The sequence below is a fragment of the Gambusia affinis genome, linkage group LG03, assembly GCF_019740435.1.
Source record: "Gambusia affinis linkage group LG03, SWU_Gaff_1.0, whole genome shotgun sequence".
NCBI classification, from domain to species: domain Eukaryota; kingdom Metazoa; phylum Chordata; class Actinopteri; order Cyprinodontiformes; family Poeciliidae; genus Gambusia; species Gambusia affinis.
In genome coordinates this window covers 20888339-20909992 of record NC_057870.1, presented here as the reverse complement: position 1 = coordinate 20909992, position 21654 = coordinate 20888339, and the positions used below count along the sequence as shown (strand labels likewise).

Genomic DNA, 21654 nt, shown 5'->3' with positions numbered 1-21654 from the left:
ATATATATATATATATATATATATATATATATATATATATATATATATATATATATATATATATATATATATATATATATATAGCAAGGTTGTTGTTTTTTACAGTTTTTATACATCATAGGGGTCATAGTTAATATGCATTTCTTTACTGATATTATTTCAGTTTTTTATTGTTTTATGTATACACAGTAAACCAAAAACCATTGCAAGAAATGCAATAGAAAATATGTCAAAACTCTCCGAACAAACTAAAGTGTACGGTAGCAAAACAAAAACAAAAAGAGCATGGTTGTTCATGCTCTAAATTCTAATAACAATGTATTTCCCAACATTTTAAACATTAATGCACTACTCAGGAAAACCTAGGGACATTCAGCTTTCAGGTAAAAATTTCAGAATGAACCTAAAATGCACTATGACTTATACAGGTGAACTTAATATGACCTTTTCTCAAATTTCGAATGCACATGTTTTAAGTACTCTTTGCACAACTTCTTGTTTTCTCACAACAGCAAAATTCATCGTGGTGATTGATCCACAAATCAACCTGTGGATTTTCTGCTTCAATCACATTTGGTATTTAAATGGCCCTTCTCATTATCCTCACATTTTTGGCATCATGAGAGCAAGACAACAACTAATAGTTGACCAACAGTACATTGCCATGGCAAGGCTTCAGACGGGTTGCTCTGAGACGGAAGTGGCCAATGAGCTTAGAGTGTCATCAGCAGGTTGCAACAGAGATACAGAGAGACTGGAAGAGTGGCAGAAGACACAAATGCACATCCTTTGGCTACATCACCCACTGATAAGTGATTCATTGAGAACAGTGTCCTGCGGAACCAGATGAAAAATACCATTTACCTTATGAGTCTCACCTCATACATAAGCGAGGTGAGACCTCCCAGGCACTGGTGCCATCGTCTGGCATGGGCCAGAGAGCATAAATATTGGACAAGGGACCATTTGGTCTCAGTGCTGTTCTCTGGTGAAAATCAACTTATGGTGAACAAAAATGTTGACCGCCAATGAAGTTGTAGATCTTAAGGAGAGCGTTATGCAGTGGCCACTGCCCTCACCGCATGAGCCTTTGGTGGTGGTGATGGTGTTACAGTAGGTGCTTTTCCATCCGTTGTCTAAACCATGTGGCGAGAAAATGGGTAGATTAGAATGAATAAGTGAAGAGCGAAAGGGCTAATGTTCATAAGTGTAATATGCTAAACAAAAATAACTTGAGCTTGTCTAAAAGTGTAGCAGGGTACCTTTGGAGAAGAGGAGGGAGATAAAAATTTATTCTAACTATGGGACCTTCAGGTCCCCAGTTGTTTCGCGTCACTTCAGTCGGCCAGCTGTTAAACAGAGATGGTTAAATTGCCAGCTCAAGTATGAGGACATTCAGGGGTAATAATATTTGATTTAGTTTTTATTATGAAGAAGGGGTTTTAAAATTGCATAGATAAAATACCTGCTGTGGAACATAAAAAATTCTTACCAACGGACGTCTGTTCAGTTACACAATACATTGTAATCTTTGTGAAGGTCACAAAGTGAAGCATTTATTAACAGAGCAGTCACTTTATAGAAAAATGAACACATCTTTATGCCACTTATTGTGAGATGGTTTGTATGTAAGAAACCAGCTGTCGTCTTTTCACTTCAGAAGTGACAAGACAGAATTTGTTGGAGTCCAGGCATGGGGTGCTTTGTGAAAGAGGTTAAACTTTCCATGTGTCAAAATGTTGCACCTAGACAAAAAAGCTATTAAAAAAAGACCAACTCCACATCAAATTGACTAGTCAGAGTTTTAACAGATGCTATTTTTTTTAACCTTTAAGGTCTGTCTTTCTGAGATTGGACATTACAGTGACGAGGTAAAAAAAAAAACTGAGAGAGTATAAAAGGAGAGGATTTAGAGAGAAAAGAAAGAAGCTTTTTTTTTATGTCCCTTAGACCCTCATTCGAGTTGGCGGTATGGTGGTTTGAATTTTTAGTTTTTCTTTTTAGGGGGGATTGAATCGATTGAGATTGCGTTCTTTCAGCGAGCTAATTTCATGGGCATTCTTAAAAGCATCGTTTTAGGGGGGGAATCAACAGCGCTTGGTGGAGACCTCACTCTTGTTCCATTTTTCCACTCTCTCTCACTATCTTCCTCTGTTGGTTTCTATACTCAGTAGAGTTGAGCAACTTTTCTTTGTGGCCTTCCACTTCTGTCTCTTTTCCTTGCTTCATATCCTCCTCTTTTGTCATCCCTTTTCTCCCCATGAAAAGAACGAAGAGAGCAGAGGGATACTCGCTTATTGTCTTCTCGTGGGCTGTGATAGAGAACTGAATAGAGGAACATTTGGGTTTATCATGCAGATTTATCCCTCTTTGTTTCTCACTGTTTTTAGAAGTTGATGCCGATATAAAGGGAATAGTGTATGTATGCAAAAAAACATCCTTTATACTTCATGTATCATCTTGTGTATTGATAAAAATGGCGGGCCCTTGGTTTTATCTGTGCAATAACTTATCATTAGTAATTACCAGATTATATGTGGCAACTTGCCCATTCTGAGTAATCATCTTTACATGGAGAATGTTTATTAGAGAAATAACTTAAAGTACACTGTAAATGAAGCATAAACAAATTTATTTATCCAAGCCTACCCTTTTTTTCTTGTTCAAAATAACAGATTTATCAGTTTCCATGGTTTCTGGCATTCACAGCTCACGTTTAGAAATGTATTCCTAAACGTGACCCTGAAGCGTGAGGTTGCGATTGAAATTTCTAACCAAGGGCCAAGTTTCCTCTCTTTCTTTCTTATTTTTGTGTGGGAAAAAAACTTTGAAGATGTCTGTGAAGGCAAATAAATAGAGAAAGGCGGGGGGGAGTTTTGTATCCGACTTCAGTTTGAAAAAAAACTCGAATTCACAGACGATTAAACACTGATTCTTAAACTTTACTCTTTTCCAGTAAGCATTTTGGCTTTTTTCTATCATATGATATTCATCTCTTGAGTGAACTGCTCCAGAGAGCAGCTTGACTGGAGTAAGTTTGCTTTTTGGCTGCATTACTAAGAGATCGTCTCTGTTACAATCTTCCACAAAAGCTATAAACAATCTTCAATGGAGATTTGTTCTGGATCATCCAGTTAAACAGATCATACAATTGTGAAGTTTCCAAAAGAAAGAATAATTGCAGCATTTTTTACTCTAATAAGTAAGCATAGGTCTGCAGGACGTTCTTTCTGGATGACAACCTTGAGTCTCATGGTAACAAAAATGTGTGCTATCTGACTCTCCCAAAAGAAACACATCAACTATTTATTTATTTATTTATTTATTTTTTTGCTTGAGAAAAAAAAAAAAAAAGAAAATCACCATTGTATAAAGTGGCCTCAGTAACATTCAGGTACTGTTGCTTTGATTTCATTATTTAGACTTAGATAAAATTATTGAATAAACAACTAAGAAATCTGTTACTACTTTTAAGTGAACCAGGTAATTGGGCAGAATTTTACCTCGTGTGGAACTGCAAGTGTTATGACCTCTAGTAAGACCTCTATCTGCCTGACTGATATTTAATCATTCAGGCTATCTGCAGAGATTGCTAGCCTCCAGTCAGAAGCTTTACAGACAAAATGCTCCTGGCTTCCCCACTGTCGTTTTGAAACGTCATACAGACAGATGGCACTCACCCAGTTTTCGTGACAGACTGTGTGTGTAAAGGCCTGAAATATTTTACTTCTAAACCATGGGGAAGTTTACTAGCTATCTTCCAGCCAGCCAACAGGGAGTGCACAGCAACAAGTGGGGGAGGGGCACTGCTAGGATACTCTATGCTCCAGTCACTACAGCATCTATTCTTGCATGCTGTTTAAAGGATGGCTACCTCTTGATACCATCAAACAAAACCTTGGCTATTATTCACCTTTTTTAATATTTTTCACTGGTGCCATCGGATCAATTATTTTGGTTGGTGTAAATATAGAGGGAGTAGCTGTTTCATTTCTACTGAAAAGGAATTAAGGGAATGGGGAACTCACTGCTGTATTAATGTGCTCCTTTAAACATTACACAGTAGAAACCTTGCTGCACCTAGAGGCCTGGTATCATTATATTCTTGATAACATAAGTAATAATTATTTAGAAAATTTTTTTTATGTTAATATTAGCCCTTTAATCTTATTGAACTCCTTTAAACACATACATGGCTGTAGTCAGCTGGGGTTATATATAGCACAACCACATGTCTCCTTTCATCTTTGTAAAAATTACAGTAACTGTGCCCTCAGGAAAAAAGTACATCCATAGGTTATTTTTCTTTGCCTTTGTTCTGGGGATGTTTTGTCCATTATTATCGATCCATTACATCTGGGGGGAAAAGAAGCCTTTGGTCCTGCACGCATTTACTTATGTCTACTCATTACTCCTGTGTAAAGTGTTGACACAGATCATGTTCAGCTACCCCCACCCGCTCTTAATGAACGCTTCATGCATCTCCCTGGGGCTCACAACCCGGAATCAATATGTACAATGAGATATGATTCTGCGTCACCAGTGCTTTCCACATCTGTTCCACTTTCAGGAGAGGGATGGACGAGTCCGGTGATGAGTATGACTATGTAGGTCTTCCATTCCTATTCCTGTAAACTAGATCATTTTGTACAGCCTGGTCCTTACTGAGTAATAGCGCTGCCTGGATAGAATTAAAAGGAAGGCTGAGAGAAGCAGGAACTGGAGAGAGGCAGTTTCCTGCCCTAGATGGGACATTTTGCGTTATTCTTCACTTACAACTTTTTGTCTTTTCACTTTTACCCTTCATTGAATACATTTATTTGTGTTTTTATTGGTATTAACTTCTTGGTACAATATTCGTTTCCTGGCTATGATCTGTTTTACTTTCTAAATATTCCCTTTCCTTCTCTCTCGATGTGTCCTATACCACCTTTTTCTCCTATCTCATTTTCATCTTTTCTTAGCACTACCATTTTTTTTTATTGCTGTAAGACTCCATTTTCTTCTTCCCAAACATGTTTTCCTACTACCTTGGTCACTCTTACTTATTTCGAATATATCTTTTGCACTTTTTATAACTATTCCTTCATATCACTCCACTCTACATTGTGATTGTCAAAGTCAGCCTTTCACCTCTGTGCCTCTCTGCTCACGATACCTCCCTCTCAACTGTTTTATTACTGTTCCTCTTTCACCCCACCTCTGCCTTTCTGGTCGTTGCCCATCTTGTCTTACTATTTCTCATTGACTTTTGTTAACCCTGTGGATCTTGGTATTTGTTTTTAAATATTATAAACTAAGGCAGTTGAGTATAAAATTAACACCATCTGAAGGGAAAAGGGACAGTAATGGTTAGTGTCCAGCTATAAAAATAAGTGAAAATACTGTCTTATTGCAGTAATGCAGGGAACTAAAATGATCAAACCTAGTATTTAACATCTGTTATAACAAGACTAACACGTTACTAGAGCAATTAAGGCCTGATTTGCAGTCAAACGTATTGTTCACACAGGGTTACATAACATTGGTTTTAGCACTACAAAGCATCCTCACATTAATGTGGCCCACCTGCATCTCCTTAGCAGATTCTCAGATTATAGCTCAAGGACCTATTCTTATGCTCTATTAATATGCAATCAGCAAAATACTGAAAACCTACTCAACTTCTATAAATATATTTCTTTTGTTGTAGCATAATAACCAATGTTTATGTAAATGCAAATTTACATAATATTATCCTTTCCTTGTCCCCCAAAACAGGAAGATCTTATTTTTCCCATTTTGTGAATCATGTTTTCACATTAGTGTTATAAATTTAAACTAATCTGAAAAGACAAACATAGTCATCCAGGACGCTAATCATTTTAAGACCATATAGTTTCAGTCAGAGGTTTACATACTGTCATCATTCGGATCATTGTCAATAATTTGAGACTTCTAAGGTTTTTGGTTTTTTATTTATTTTTTTCAGAATGATAAACACAACCTTCTACTTCAGTGAAGTTCAATTGGTAAATCAGATTTATTTAGAATTTTTTCTAATCCACAAATGCCAAACTAATACACACAGGCTCTAATTTTGTAAATAAATATCACAAATTGGTGGAAAGTCACAAAGAAAGCACATGTTTTTGCATCCATCAATGTCCTCTTCTTGACATAATTGCTAGTTAGTTGAAACTAATTCGAAAAGCTTCCAACCAAAGACTTGGCATTTAAGCGTTATCCATGCACTGTCCAAAAAACAGTTTTTAATATGTTTGGAGGCACTCATTACTTGCAATACCCAACTGAGTCCAGGTTTCAACCAGAGAAGGGGAAATAGGTTATTACATTCAGAACTCACCCTGAGACAAACAAGACTCGAGCTGTGAAGATACTAGAAACGCAAATGGTTTTGTTCAAAATTAAATGGACATGACAAAGATCAAGCCAATGGCAAACTTACTATTTGGAGGAATCAAGGCAAGACTTTCAAACCTAAAAATACTAAAATACTTAGTTAAGCACATAGCAAGTTCTTAACTAAGCACTTGCTACCTATGATGTGGGTGCATTGGACAAAGTGGATAGAATAATAAATACAGAGAAAAACCTCCAAATTTCATTGCTTTGCAACTCAACGGCTAGATGGTTGAAACATGACCATTCAGTGAGTGAGTGTCCCAACAGCAGTGTCACAAATGCACATCAAAACTGGTTTGGACTGAAATGTAGTTCCTGGAGGTGATCTTGATGTCAACACTTTTAAAATAGTTTGGACTATTCTTATAAGCTCGGTCCAAGCTAGGAAACCAACTCATTTAAATGATCCCTGCCAGTTTTGATAAGAAAAGTGGTCATATAAGATGGTCAGAACGATACCTGGATCATATTGATGACTAGTAAAAAAGGTATGGTTTCCCTGCTACTTGTCAATGCACTTTTAAAAATTATTCTATCCCCATAGCTATTTAAGCTTGTGTTTGTGTCATTATTATCTATGATATTGGGGAAAGAAATCCATAATGAAATTTGTGATCTCAGTTTCTCTATTTAAAATAAACTGTTGTGTATTCAAAGTTTTGAGCAGGAAAGTAGGTGAGCGCAGAAGAAAACATCATACAAAAATGGTTTTACAGGCATTGGACCCACACATTTTATTAGGTGGTCAAAGATTGTGTCCTTGTCCCATTGCCATGAAGCTTATTGTCAGTGAAATGGTATAAGAGTCCTTGTTTTTGGCGAGCACGTCTGTGTGTGGGTACATGAAGAACAACCTTGTGTGGGAATATGAAGAACACACCAGCAGTATTTATAAACCTTTACCTGAGGTGTCAGCCACTAGCTGGATATTTTTCTGTCTCCTTATCAAATCATGTATCAGTGGCACAAGAAAAACCTTTACACAGCTCATAAGCTTGTAGAAATTAATTTTAAAAAATGTGGTCAGAGCTATTTTTGTATAAAGAAAAACTCCATGTTTAGTGTAGCTGCTAGTGATTGAATGGTTGAGTCAATCAGGGCTTAGTTAGTTGGTACTTAAACTTTCCTAAATATGGAGGTTTCTCACTGATTATTCATTTCCTTGATTCTACTTTATAATATACTAGAAAAAGTCAGAGGTGCTATTTGAGGGTAAATTGTTTTGCTTTATAATATACTAGAAAAAGTCAGAGGTGCTATTTGAGGGTAAATTGTTTTGCTTTAGAAATCTATATTTTTTCCTTTTTCCCCATTGCCTCAATTTTCACTCTTTCTAAATGTATTTTTTCTACTGGTTACTCTATGTGTCATCATGTCTTTTGTTTTCAGGGCATCAAGGCGCACGGGAGCGCCACTTTATCATCAAGGAGACAGCTGAGTGAGTGTCTCTGCTCTGATATCACCTGACTGGACGTGACTGTCTTGTAGTGGTCTCCCTTGATGTAACAGATTGGAATAGAGGGGGTCTTGGTACTAAGGCTTGATTATAACCTGCAGGTCTAATCAAGGTTGATTAGACTTGGATCTGCACTTGTTTTACTTCACAAATCAGCTGATACTCTGCTTATGTCATTTGTTTTCCATAATTACAATAGATGGAAGTTCGTAAAATCCTTTAGGCACAGTCATAATTTGGATTTACGCACTTGAGTTTAGTATTTAATTGCTTATTAAAGTGGATTACTCTCACAAATAATAATTACTAATGAAAAGTTCAGAAAATTACTGATGCCAAGATTTAGATGAAGGTTGGTTATGTGTGGTAAAACCTTGGTGGATTAAAAAAATAAGCTAATCTTTTACATAAATCAAGTCCTAGTATGGAGACCTTTAGTGTTTTGCCACGTGCACTTCCTTGTCCTGTAATGTCTACAAGAATGCTGCCTCATGTGCCGTACTGAGTTAATTCTACCCAAAGGGAGGTGGATACACTAATGGCTCTATAAGTTCAACTATAATGTCAATGTCATAGAACAGCTTTGTCTGGTGCAATTCAGTCCAAAAGCCAATGTAATATTTTCTGTGGATTATATCAGAAGTTATACAAGAAGAAAAAAAAATCTTAAGAAAATCTTAAGCGAGACAGTGGCTCAGAGCAAGTCACTGTTTCACAACATTTTGTTCTAATAAGCCACTGATTATTACTAAATACATCGTTTTAAGCACCAAACATTGGGTCTAATCTCACATTTAATCTTACATGATGTTGAAATGCTCAAAACCCAAATCAAGATTTTAGCTCATAAAACACACATTTTATTTTTAGGATTGTTTTTGTGCTGTAAAATGCATTGAAATATTAATCGGTCATATTAACAGCTGGAAACTACATGGAAATACAAATAAAATGGCCACTTGATTAGGTACACCTTGGTAAAAACTGAGTTGGACCCTTTTTTGGCTTCAGAAGAGGCTTTGTTCTGCAAAACATAGATTCAACAAGGAGTCAAATCTCTGAAATGTAGGTCCATATTGACATAAAAGCATTATACAAGTGCTACAGTTTTATTGGCTGCACATCCATGATGTAAATCTCCATTTGATTGGGAGCTAGCTGGTGATTGGTGTACAGTGCTTAAAAGATGGGTAGTCGATGGCTGTAAGGGTAAAGCCATAATTGGCAATAAAACTCAGACTGGCACAGCGGTAACAAGCACAACGTGTGCCCTAAAAAGAAAATCTCACACACTTTTACACCACCAGCAGCTTGAACTAGTCAGGATGGATCCCTGCTGTTTACAACAAATTCCGCCCCTCACAATTAAGAATTGCAACTAAAAATGTCACTCATTAAAGAGGAAACTTTTTTTCTCAATCGCTTCTGTCAAATTTTACTGAATCGGTACAAACTGTACCCTCAGGTTCAGTCGTTAGCTGAGAGGTATTTTTTCATATTCCTTTAGCCTACATTCTTCAAAGATTAACATAACAAGTGTTATAATTACGTTGGTTTCAGCAAGTGGGTATTTGAGGTATTTGCACCTTGTATTATCTTAGAGTAGTCTCGCTTACCCCTATTACTCACTTTCCTTCTTTGGATCATTCTCCATTAACCTGTGAGGTTTTCATTATAAAATTACAGCTTATCAACAATTCTGAAATTCTCAAACTAACCTGTTTCGTACCAATAAAACTTCATGTTCAAGTTCAGCAAGATTCCCAAATTCATAGAGCTCTTGGCTTGTTAATGGCCGATTTACTCCCTGTGCAAAGTAGTTAATGAAAAGGTGTCCTATAATAAAATGGCCTGTAAGTGTAGTTGTTTGTGAACATATGAAAGTAACACACATAAATGTCACTTTAATTCACAGAAAATGTTATATTGAAAATATGTTGTCAAAAAGGGAGGTTAGAAATTTCCTAAACTAAAAATGCGCCAAGGGAGACAAGCTGAACAGAGAGTGCTTTTTTTAATATCTGTTCCTCGCCTACCTTCCTGCACCGTACTGAGTTATAATCAAGCATGCTGTAGGCTTTAGAGCACCAGTGTATGAATGCAATATCCCCTCCTGTTCGTGTGTAAACTTTACCCTGTTCCTCTTCGCACTTTGAGCTATAATCCCTAAATGCTCTGGCCTTTGGTTGAACTCTATTACTTGTGACTTCATCCAGACCAGCTTGACGCTCCCTCCTCCTTCCACTCAGCCACATTCCCAGAATATAATTTCACTGGAAGTTGTAGGCGCAGGTCTTACCACAAAACATGCACACAGATCACAAGTCTCCACTTAAAGGTCACATCCATTTTAAAGATAAAATATAAAAGTGGCTGTTTTCGTATTGTGTGTGTGTACGTATGTGTGGATATGTACATGGGGCTTTGAGATCCTGAACCCCCATGTTGAAGGTTAAAGCATAAAAGGCAGTAAAAGCCATTAGCGTGTCATTTGTTTGCTCCATTTACGCAAGGGCACCTATGCACTTTGATGCCTATGATGAATGCATGCTTGTTTGTCTGTGTGTGGGTGCAGTTAAGTTACTTTTTTATTTAAACATTCAAGCAAGAAAAATGTCATCATCTTTGTGAGTGTATGCATGTATGCCCCCGATTTTTCTTCCTCATTAAACTCTGTGAGGCCTGACAGTAAAGCTGTTAAATTATTAGTTGCTTCTGGACCAGTTGCACGGAAAGCAACATTAATAAGCTCAACTTTTTCATTTGAGAAGATGAAAACAAGTGTTAGTCTCTCTGGCTAAGTGTTGAGGCGAGGGAAACTTCTTGATTAATATTACGTTTAATTTGAACCAGATGACGGCACCAACAGAAAACCTCCATTTTTGAATATATTATGGGCCAAAAGTTATGTCCTTAGTATTACAATCGCCCACTTGCATAAAGATGTTGATGCCATTTTTTATTGTTCAAAATGTAATTCATTTGCAGCACCCACATTTTTTAGCTAAAAGAAAAAGTGTCTTTAAACAGAAATTTTCAAGCTAGCTAAATGAATGTTTGAAGTTGGTTCACATTTTGTGTTGTCACATTGCAACCACTGACAATCAGCCTATAGCCAGAGCTGTCCAACTGAAAATCTGTGGCAAGATTTGAAAAATGCTGTTTATAGACTTACTCCATCCAGACTTACTCAATCTTACTCATGGGTCTTGGTTTGTGGATGGTAGGCTACAGATGAATTGGGATGAATAAAGTAGTCAGGATTTGAATCAGTTTGTTTGAGCTTTAGCTATTTTGCAAACATGAATGGGCAAAAACCTCATTGTCTACATTGTAAAGCTTTGGTTAGGGTGGGTTTTATCTCTTTTTTCACCTTAGTGATGCTTTCTAAGGTGGAAAGTGATGATATTCCATCAAAAATATGCTTTTTCCTTTTTGACTAATAAGACAACTTGTACTATAGAGGTCTATGCTTAGGGGCAAAATTTTCTGAAACACACATCACTAAAGGGTTCCACTCATTCACAACACCAATGACCCTTTGAGTTACACAAAATTACACTTTTCATAATTTAAACCAATAGCCTCAATACATTTAGTGGTAAAACCTAAAGGCCATGACTTGGAAATATCACATCCCATGTCAGTGTTCAGAAGTTCCATGCAGGGACATGAGGATGAAGTGCATTGCTGTGCACCATATAGAGCTGGCCCTGGACTCTCCAGGCATACAAAGGCCAATGAGAATTCATTTGAATTGTAAATGTCCTGGCTCTCTGTGATTAAGTGCCTTGTGAAGCATACATCTGCAGCTACCTGAGCAAGTAGTTAGGTTAATATACATGTGTGGGGTACAGGTGGTCCACTGATACTGACTTAGTGGGGAGGGAAAGCAGGTGGAAGAACTGATAGAGAGACAGTCTCTCTCCATGTGGTTCTGTTTCTCTGTGCTTTTATGCATGTGTGGAGGTTTTCAATCCAGTCCAGTGCTAGTCAAGCTGAGATGAAAGATTTCTTCTCTCAGGTTGGGGTTGCATTTTTAAGAAATGTGGTGTGTACGTGTGCTGTTTGTTTCATAACTCTGAGTTGAAAAAGGGCAGGAATTATTCCCAGACATGCCTCCATTTGTGAGCATCCATGCATATGTGGATGAATCACATGTTTATATCACTATTTTAGATACCTATCGTGATCCTGTTGTCTGCCCAGTAGTCAGGCAGATGAGAAAGTACAGGTGTGTAGGTGTGTGCATCCATAAATGTGGTTTCCAGCTAGAGCTCTATGTTTTCAAGGCAACACTGGATACATTCAGTTGGTCCCTCCAATCTGCAGGTGGGACTTCAGAGGGGAGAAAAGCCGGATCATCTTTAACAACCTCGATTCTATGTCATACCAGAACACAGATGTGAGAGCTGCCTCTGTGGGGGTGTTTGTATGTTTGTGTGTGTTCCAATGCTGGCTAGCCGCCAGAGCACTTATCTAACTGTGATCCAGCACACCACTCACTGTGACTCCTAATTATAGACAGAGGTACTCAAACAGACAGATATACACACAATTTGTACATCCTCTCTTGTGTACCATTCACACTAATGAGGAACACTCCCTAAGGAAGTACCCACACTCCTCTCGACTCCTTGATAGAGGCCACAGTGAGTCCCTCCTCTGGCACCCTACCTCCCCATTTTCTACTTGTACAGAATGTTACATCAACCCATAAGTACACAAAGAGACAACTACAATATGAACAAGACCAGCAACATGAAAGGGGGGAATGTAAAGAAAATTGGACGGAAAAAAGATGAATGAAAACTGCTGTGGGGAATTGAGGAGATGAAATATGGTTTGCCAATGAGAGAACAAGCCAGCAGAGATCATGTTGAGGGAATGGATGACATGGGACTTGGAATGGCTGGTGAGACAATACAACAAGGAGGTGAAGAGTTGGAGAATATTTGTTCTGTTTACTTATTGAGATCCAGAAAGCATCATCACAATCCCCTCACACGCCCAATGGCTTTTCTCTGAGTTCTTCTATCTTTATGCCCCCCTTCCTTCCCTTCTCACCTCATTTATTTCTTGCTTTTTCCTTTTCTCTTTTTCTCTCCTTTCTCTGTCATATCACAACATGCTGTTATGTGGCCCTCAGGCAAATCCCTAAATCTTTCAGTATTGAGCTCAGGATGCATTAGGCTGTTGTACATCGCTGTACCATATGTTATGTTCAATAAAATATATTTTTACATACGATTGTTTACTAGACTGCTTCAAGCTCAAGTTAGGATTTTATAGGATAAGCTTCTGTAAATGCTGTTGATCTCTTATTCTACAGTACAGGTATGAGACATTACTTAGAGGGCATCTACCTGGCTACTTTATAAGATTCTAAGATAAGATGAGATAATTTTATTAGCCTCCCATAGGAGAAATTTATCTTGGAAGCAAGGGCAAAACTGCAACACAGCAGCAAAATAAATAAATACATAAAAACAAGAATTTCATAAGAGCACAAATATCAGATCGGCAGTACCATTTCCACTCACATACGATACATCCTCTACATGCTACTGTTGGTCATCGTCTGGACCACCTGTTACCCTGTCCAGGCCCCGCTAGTCTGCCATTTATCAGGTTAATGGAGAGTGGCATCTATTTTGCCTTCAGAATTGAGATACGTTTTCATTGCATAGATTCAGCTGGTGTTGGTTTGTCATGTATTGTGGAAAAACATTAATATGCCAGTACTGCACTTAATATGCACTTACTGCATATTTTTAGGTTGCACATGCATAAAGAGGATACCACAGCCTTAAGATATTCTGTTGCATTGAGATATGGTGACTGTGGAACTCACTGGAGTATATTGAAGTGAAACTGGTCTCAAACAAAACCAGTTAGAGATTATTTGAGCTTTGTACCATGGTACATTATTCTGAGAGTCTCCATCATAAGGTGGGTACAATGTGCCCATAAGAGGATGGACATGGTCAACAACAATACTTGGGTAGGATGTGATATTTAATGAATAATGCTCAGTTGGTATTAACAAACCAAGAATGTACCCAGAAAATACCCTCATACCATTGTATCACCACTAATGCCCTGAAACTTTTATGCAAGACAGGATGGAACCATGGTTTAATTCTGAGTTTGTAGTCTGAATGTCAGCTGAAGATGAGACTCATCAGATCAAGCAAAATGTCTTGAAATTATTATTGTCCAATTGTCTTGAACCTATAAGAATTTTAGCCTCAGTTTCTTTTCTTTTCTAGGAATAGCACTAGATGTGATTTTTGGCTTCAAGTGATTTTGATGCAACAAGCAATCGTATTTATTGCTACTGCTGCTGTTACCTTACTGTGATTTCAAAGCAGTCTGTCCATTCTCCTCTGACATCAGATAAGCATTTTCATTCTCATATTCTCTTGCTTGAACCATCCTCTGTGGTTGTGCATTAAATTTCCAATAGATGAAAAGTTTCCAAATATCCCTCATAGCACCAACAACAATACTATTGTTGTTGAAGGCAGAGGTACTTAAATACTCTGCCTTCGCTATTCTGATAGTATGTTTGAACTTCTGCGAGATTGTGTTCAAATGTCTAAATGCACTAGGTTGCCACCAAGTGATTGGTTGGTTCACTGTTTGTGTTATCGAGCAATTGAACAGCTGTTTCTAATAAAGTTGACAGGAGTGTGTGTAATAATTTTCACATTACTTCCATTTCAGATGTGTTTGGGCTTGCAGCTCATGATAGAAAGGGGAAAAAAAAACATACACCTGATTAAGTAGCAGAGCATGCAGCTGAAATCCAAACCTCCTATATTCTTGTGTGATGAATTGTTGGTTAATTATCTGTCCTGTAAGGACAAATGAAGGTTCTAGTCAAATGTTGTCCATGAGGTAGTAGCATTGACCACTAATGACACTCTTTGAATTTGATTCTGTAGCGGAGGTGATGGACACAAATCAAACATAAAATGTTGACTTGGGATCTTATATTTTTGGTTTTTACATTGCTGTGCTAATTTTACATTTGGTGTTGAGAATATTGTGTGTTAACACAATGAACTAAACATGTTTGAGTGGCATATTTTTATTAACATTAATTATAGCAAGTCAGTTACTGTCAAAAATAGCAAAGTTTGTATGTGGTTAAAACATGTTAAACAGCACACTTGCTTACTGGGGAAAGTTTTCATTACCACTGATAAGTTCTCTGGTGGATTCAGCTGTTGATCAGCCCCTTCAAACATTTGTTATGACCAGAGGATGAACTTTGGGATATATATGTTCTGTCTTTTAGAATCATGTTCTTTACATTGAGGGTTGCTGGTGCCCATCTCCAGCTACGTTCCGGGTGAGAGGCGGGGTTCACCCCGGACAGGTCGCCAGTCTGTCGCAGCAGATGACATGTAATAAATCATATATGTTATTCGGTTCCCATTTGCAAGAGTGGCTCAAAAGGATTTTCATTGTTCTCAACAGAACTTTTAGAATTACTTCCAGTTTGAAAAACAACAAAAAAAGGCTGATTATTGTGTTATGCTTCATGCTTCAAATATTTATAGGTTTTATGGCTCTAAAATAGGATGTTTGCCCTTTAAATAAGCTCTTAGATTGATCAAAAACATCCTCCAGGCATCTGCAATTAGTTTTCTAATCTGTCTTTCTCTGTCCTTTAAATAACTTTGTTAAGGTGCGACCATTTTCTGTCTTACATAGTGCTGACAGAAGAGAACAAAGCAAACAGGACAGGACAGGACAGAAGGGACTGTGGTGGCCACTGCTGTGTGCCTCTCATCCTTTCTAACCCCACCTGTCCTGAGGGGCAGTGCAGGTGGACCATTGGGGCTGTCAGCAAAATGTTCATGCGTGTGCCTTTCTGCATCCCCGTGTGTGTCAGAATCTCCGATCTGTGCCCCCATGAATGGCTATTTTCCCCCCACAGGCAGGACACCGGGACACAGGGAGCCAGGCACCTAACTGAGCACAGATGGCAGCGACAGACAGAACGGGACGTCTGTGACATAAACACGTTAATAAATAATTATCTGAACAATGACAGAGGGTACACCAGAGTAGACGGGAGGCGGAGCAGAAGGATAGCAGGGAAGGCTGGAAGGATACATCATCCTCATGGAAGGATGTAGATTGAAGAACACTGTAAGAAAGAATGGAATGTGTTTAAGATGGAAAGAAGTGAGGCAAAAGAGTGATTAAAATAGAAGATAAGGTTTAAAAAATTCTAACAAAATTGTGGAAATTAAAATGTGCACTGTAGCAACATCACATAGTGTCAACTGTTTTTATCAACTGTTTTTCAAAGTGGCTAAGCCAGTATATTATATCATGTGACCAAAAGGTAACAACAAACCTCTATAAAGAAAATATAGAGGTTAGACCAGGGGTGGGCAATCCTGGTCCTCGAGGGCCGGTGTCCCGCAACTCTGAGATGTCTCCCTGATCCAACACACTTGAATCCAACAGCTGAATCACCTTCTAAATGCAGTCAAGTTCTTCAGAGTCCTGCTAATGACCTCATTATTTGACTCGGGTGTGTTGAAGTAGAGATGCATCTAAAAGTTGTAGGAGACCGTCCCTTGAGGCCTGGCGTTGCCCACCCCTGGGTTAGACAGATCAGAACCAAGGGACTCAGTTTCAAATGTGGAAGGACAAAGTGGTGGATTTAAATCTCTGACAATAGAAGCGAGTAAAACGATGAAGTGCATTGAAAATAGAGAAAACCTTCAAAAGTTGTTGAATTACATTGGACGTATGCCACACCAATGAATGAAAAATTACTTGTGAAGCTCGCAGAGATCATGCAGACCAGCTTGTACGAGTATATGTCCTGCGCTGACCTAGTGAAAAACTACACAAATTTGTACAGAAAGGCCCCGTTTGCTCCCTCTTCTCCCCTTGTAAACACTGCCTTGCCCTTTGTCCCCTTTTAATCCTGCACCTGTTTGGCATCTATTCAATCTTTCTTTGTTTTCTTCATTATCTTCTCTCTGCCAACTGCTTTTGCCAGTTACTCCGGCTTTCAGTGTCAAGCACCATATTTGTGACCAAATATTCATATGTTTAAGTAACGGCTTAACATAATTAGAGCCTCAGAGTTTGACTGCAGTGGACATGCATGTGTTCACTGTTCATGCGACACCACTTTGATATTTTTTTCAAACAACTCCTTCCTTCACAACCTCTCTCCCTTGTTATTGTCATATTATTTGTAACAGTGAATTGCAATTTCTGCTCGTTTGTGCTTTTTTTACATTTACTTCTAATTGCAAACAAAGATGGCATTTTAATAAATTAATGCTAGCTGTACCACTAATTCTGATCGCTAAAATGTGATCTCAATAATCATCTTCGTTCCTTTATAATAATAGCTAAATCCAGGTGCTGTTCTAATTTCTTCTTGGATTGTAAAATAAGGTTTTTCTGATAAAAACATGTGCTTTGTATTTAAATGATTCAATTTACTGTGATGTCAATACTGTTTCAGTTGTAGTTCATATCTCTTTATATTGTTGATGCAATATCTGAGCTTTTCAATGCTTAGAGCATAGAAGCAGACACAATTAATTTACAAATACATTCAGCTGGTCTGACGCTTCACATTAACCTATGCAAACATATTTACATATACCATACTCAACCATTCCCATTTTCCCCTTAGTATGCCTCCCATGTTTTCATCTCCTCATTTGGACTGTGTCCATATGTGTGTTAACCATGCTCATATTACACCATCTCTTTTGTGTCTTTTTTTTTGTTTTTCCATTCGTCTACCTTCATTTGTCCGGAAAGCAGTAAGCAGCATGGTGTGACGGAGGAATGCAACAGGTATGCATGTCTGAGATGTGTCACAACACAAACCTGGGCCTAACTATTTTCTTTCTAAAGTTATTTTCGGTTCTGTTTCATTTTCAAGTAATGTCTTTTATAAGACACTGCAAAGAAAAAAAAAAGAAGAGGTCAGGAATTTGGTGTGATCATCTTGCTCTTTTTTTTATTTTGATCATCACTGACTGATCCATTGTGGCAGGCCATAGAGTATGTAATGGCTGATATGCCCTCTGGAAAGAAATAACCTCACAACTGGCCCAGCTTTGTGTGTGCCATCTGCCATCTATCCATCATTTTTCTAGCCATATACCGCTCAACCTGTTTCTCTCTCTAATCAAGACAGCTGAACATTTGATTTACCTTCGTTATGGTAAATTTGACCCCATGGGTGTAATCCAGAATATCCTATTTCTGTGTCAGTCTCAGAGCTTTCAAGTGGCTTTTTTATCCCTGCCAAATCTCCTTGGCTCTCTTCCTTTCACTCCTAAAGATGGAAATCAAAACCCATCTGTACGTTCTGACAGCAAGTGTGAAAATGCAGAAAAAGGGGACTCTTGATTGACTGTGGCAACACAACTGCTTTCAAACGGCTGAGACCCCATTTTCAGTATTGATTAACTGATCTGGGTAGATTTCTAACTGTTCCAGAATAAAAGATTTAACTTTATGACTCCTAATGATATTTCCTCATCACATTTTCCGTGCTTGATAATGATAAATGCAAATTTAAGAAGTCTGTTTCTGCTGGCGTAAAAAAATTTACAGGGACATTTATCACTACAAGCTTCATTGTCTAGTTCTCATAATATAACATGTGATTGATATTTTGATAATCATATTATAGTGTCCTTAAAATTGCTGCCGTTTATTATTCATTGCTCTTTTCAAATCAGCATTCATCATTTGTTGTATGTGGCATGATTCTCTTGAGATTTATAAAAACAAATTAATTTGCCTCAGCAGTCATTTGCATGCCTTAACTACCTGTCTGGAAGTAATTCATGCTGCGTGAAACCTCAGGTTGGCTGTTTTGATTGATAGCAGGTGATTTCCATAGCTGTGATTGCATTACCTTGTTGTTGGCACAGTTGGGCTTCGGGACTTGTCACAAGTCAAATTTCTCACTAAGTTTAAACTGTTTGAACTGCACCTAACATGGTGTGCAGAAATGTTTATGAAGCTATTAATTCATCAAGAATAAGAAAATAATATTTTGTTCCTACTAAAGTCAGTGTCTTTTTTTGTGATACATTGCTTGGGCTTGGAGTCTTGAAGTAGAAATAAAAGTAGAGAAAGCACTAAATGGGTTAGGTAAATTGCCACTCAAAGGAAAGTACGTTATATTCAAAAAAATAAAATAAAAAAATACAGCAATAGACAAAAAGCAGCAATAGGGTTGGAATAGGGTTTCATCTAAAAGTTGTCAGACCATAGCTCTTTAGGACTGGACTTTGGCACCCTTCATTTGGGTGTATTAAATGAAGTCTGAAGAAGCAGAGAGATGTAAGAACCAATTAAAAGAAAGTACTGCAAAGTCACTGTTTTATCAATTTACTCTTATAAATCCTGGACTCAACTGAATTCAGTTATTAAACTGAATGCAGTTTAATATCTGAATGCAGTTTAATATTTGAATGCAGTTGAGTTATTCCTTATTGAGGAGGATGGACAACTCAATGCAATCCATCCTCCTCAATAAGGAGGAAGGATTGCTCCACTCAGTGACTTGAAATAACCAACTGGGCTTTGAGATTGAAAACATTTTTTCCACCAATTGACATTATGAACACATTTTGAATGGATTGGATTAAAAGTCTTTTTGTTTTGTAAACAAACTCAAATTGAATGACTTTAAGTGATGTTAATTGAAATAGACTAGCTCTGGAAATGCTGGAAATTGGGTGAAAATCTTAAGGGCCTGTATTCTCTCAGCCAGTGTTTTCCAACTCTCGTCCTTGAGACATGCTGCCCTGCATGTTTTATTATTAAAGAAAAGCAGCAATAATTCTGATGTAATGAAAGGCATCAATGACTATTTTTTAGATCTTTTGACGTAAAAAAGCAATTAAGTTTAAGTTTGCAATTCATAGTTTGTAGCAACTACTTAAACAGTTCATCCCATCATAGAGCTGAGTCTTAAATTACTTTGGTTTTTCCACATCTGGAACAGTATGTTGGTCAAGCCGATTAGTAAGGTTACTTGTGGAATAACTTAAACCAAAAGCAATAGCTGTAGCTTTGTTTTGATTTAGAGGTTTTCTCACATTCATGATTGCATGACCCTTTTAAAGAAAGCCTTAATGTCAAAAACAGGCCTTGCTCAGTATTTATCTTAGTGTTCATTGTCTATTATCAGAGCTTAGCAGCGTTTGACTATCAGCTGAGACATATAACCATGTTCTCATTCGATTAGCCTAAATTAGACAAAATTTTCTGAGTGTGTCTGATTTTGATTTAAAAAATGAACGGCTAGGAGAAGGCTGGGCAAATGATCAAATCAAGAGTGAGCATGGAGGATTTAGAGTAATGGGTTTGGAACAGCATGAAAAAAACTGAGAAATATCTCAGTGCTCAGAAGAAGGCCAAGTTGTTCAGTTTTGTCTCTAGAGGGAAGTTAGCATTTTATCTGCCCTTTTCTGGGTATGTGACATGTTTTTTCCATCGCTGATGATTACAAAACAGATGTGTTGACTCAATTTGACAAGCATGAAAAAAAGAATAATGTGTTGAAACAAACAAAACAACAGTCATTTTTTAGGAAGCCGCAAAGCTGTCAAAATGTCTGATTCTGTCCTGCAGAATTATAGAGGCTGACTGAGATAACAACCGATGGCTCACAATATCACTAGAGAGTTGCTCTTTAAGTCTTTGTTTTTCTTCGACTCACATTTTCACCCAGCCCTTCTTAGTTCACTGTTTGATTGATCTGCTCTGGCCTTTCCGCCTTAAGATACTTCACGTACTGCGCTGGTTTGCGAATTAAAATGTGATTGATCCGTTGTAGCAGCAGACAGCTCACAGCGCCTTAAGCTTAATATCGAAAGTGTGAATTTGTGCCATCATGCTGATGCATCTGTGCGTCCATGTGTTGTCAACCATCTCTGTGTTTGCCTGTGTGAAGACGTTGACCATATTTGCAGAGAGCCCATGCTGGTGTGAGAGTTGCGGAACAGCTGGTATGTCTCAGCATGTGGGGGCTCTCATGAGGAAAGCATGTGAGATTATCCTGAAACACAGCAGGAAGCTACTTAAACTCTCCTTGAAACTAACCAAGCATTTCCTTTAGCTACAGTGCATCTTATTGTCAATGAGGAACTCTCTCTGTGTTTCTGTGGCTCGTTGTTTTGCAGTCTTGTCAACTTTGTAGATATTTTAGATCAGCAGTGCACAGCAATGGGTTAATACAGTGGTTCCCAAACCCCGGGCTGCAGACCGGTACCGGTCCGTGGACCAATTGGTACCGGGCTGCACAAGAAATAATTAAATATCTATTTATATTTTATGTATTATGTATTAATTGTATTAATATATTTTATGTATTATGTGAGTCTGGGGAGCTTTTATTTTGAAAATCCTTTAACCATATTCTCTAAGTTAAGTCTTGCGCACCAACATTGAGCCCACAAGTAGCAAAATGAGTAAGGAGTAGACAAATGTCTTTGGAAAGTTTCTTTGCAAAGGTAAAAGGCCCAGAGAAGAAACGGGAGAATGGATTTTTCAAGGTAGGTGATTCCCACATTCCAAACCTGCATGTTATAGTGACCATCTCGTCAATGAGGCAATGAAGCCTTCAAACTGCTTCTCCAAAGGAGTAGACTGTGCATCACTTCGGGAATTATTTCGGGAATGTTTTCCTTCACTCCCAGACGGGAGTGACTCGTTGCAGAAAAACAAGCGCAGGGCTCCCATTAATTTGTCATTATCCTGAGTTAAAATTT

The 21654-nt window shown here is 37.9% G+C and overlaps 1 protein-coding gene across 6 annotated transcripts in view; it reads left to right on the top strand.

Annotated features, from left to right (window-relative positions):
- ccser1 (coiled-coil serine-rich protein 1) overlaps positions 1 to 21654 on the top strand; it is a 135523-nt gene that overhangs the window by 78886 nt on the left and 34983 nt on the right. The window contains exons 11-12 of one of the 6 annotated variants that reach the window (XM_044111492.1): positions 7795 to 7843; positions 15813 to 16026. The exons of 3 other annotated variants lie outside the window; for them this stretch is intronic. In XM_044111492.1, coding sequence (XP_043967427.1) covers positions 7795 to 7843; positions 15813 to 15847 — 84 coding nt within the window. In that variant the 3' untranslated portion in view covers positions 15848 to 16026. Of the gene's footprint in view, positions 1 to 7794; positions 7844 to 15812; positions 16027 to 17680; positions 17714 to 21654 lie in introns of those variants that run through there. 2 more of the 6 variants (XM_044111489.1, XM_044111493.1) reach the window with 2 other exon arrangements.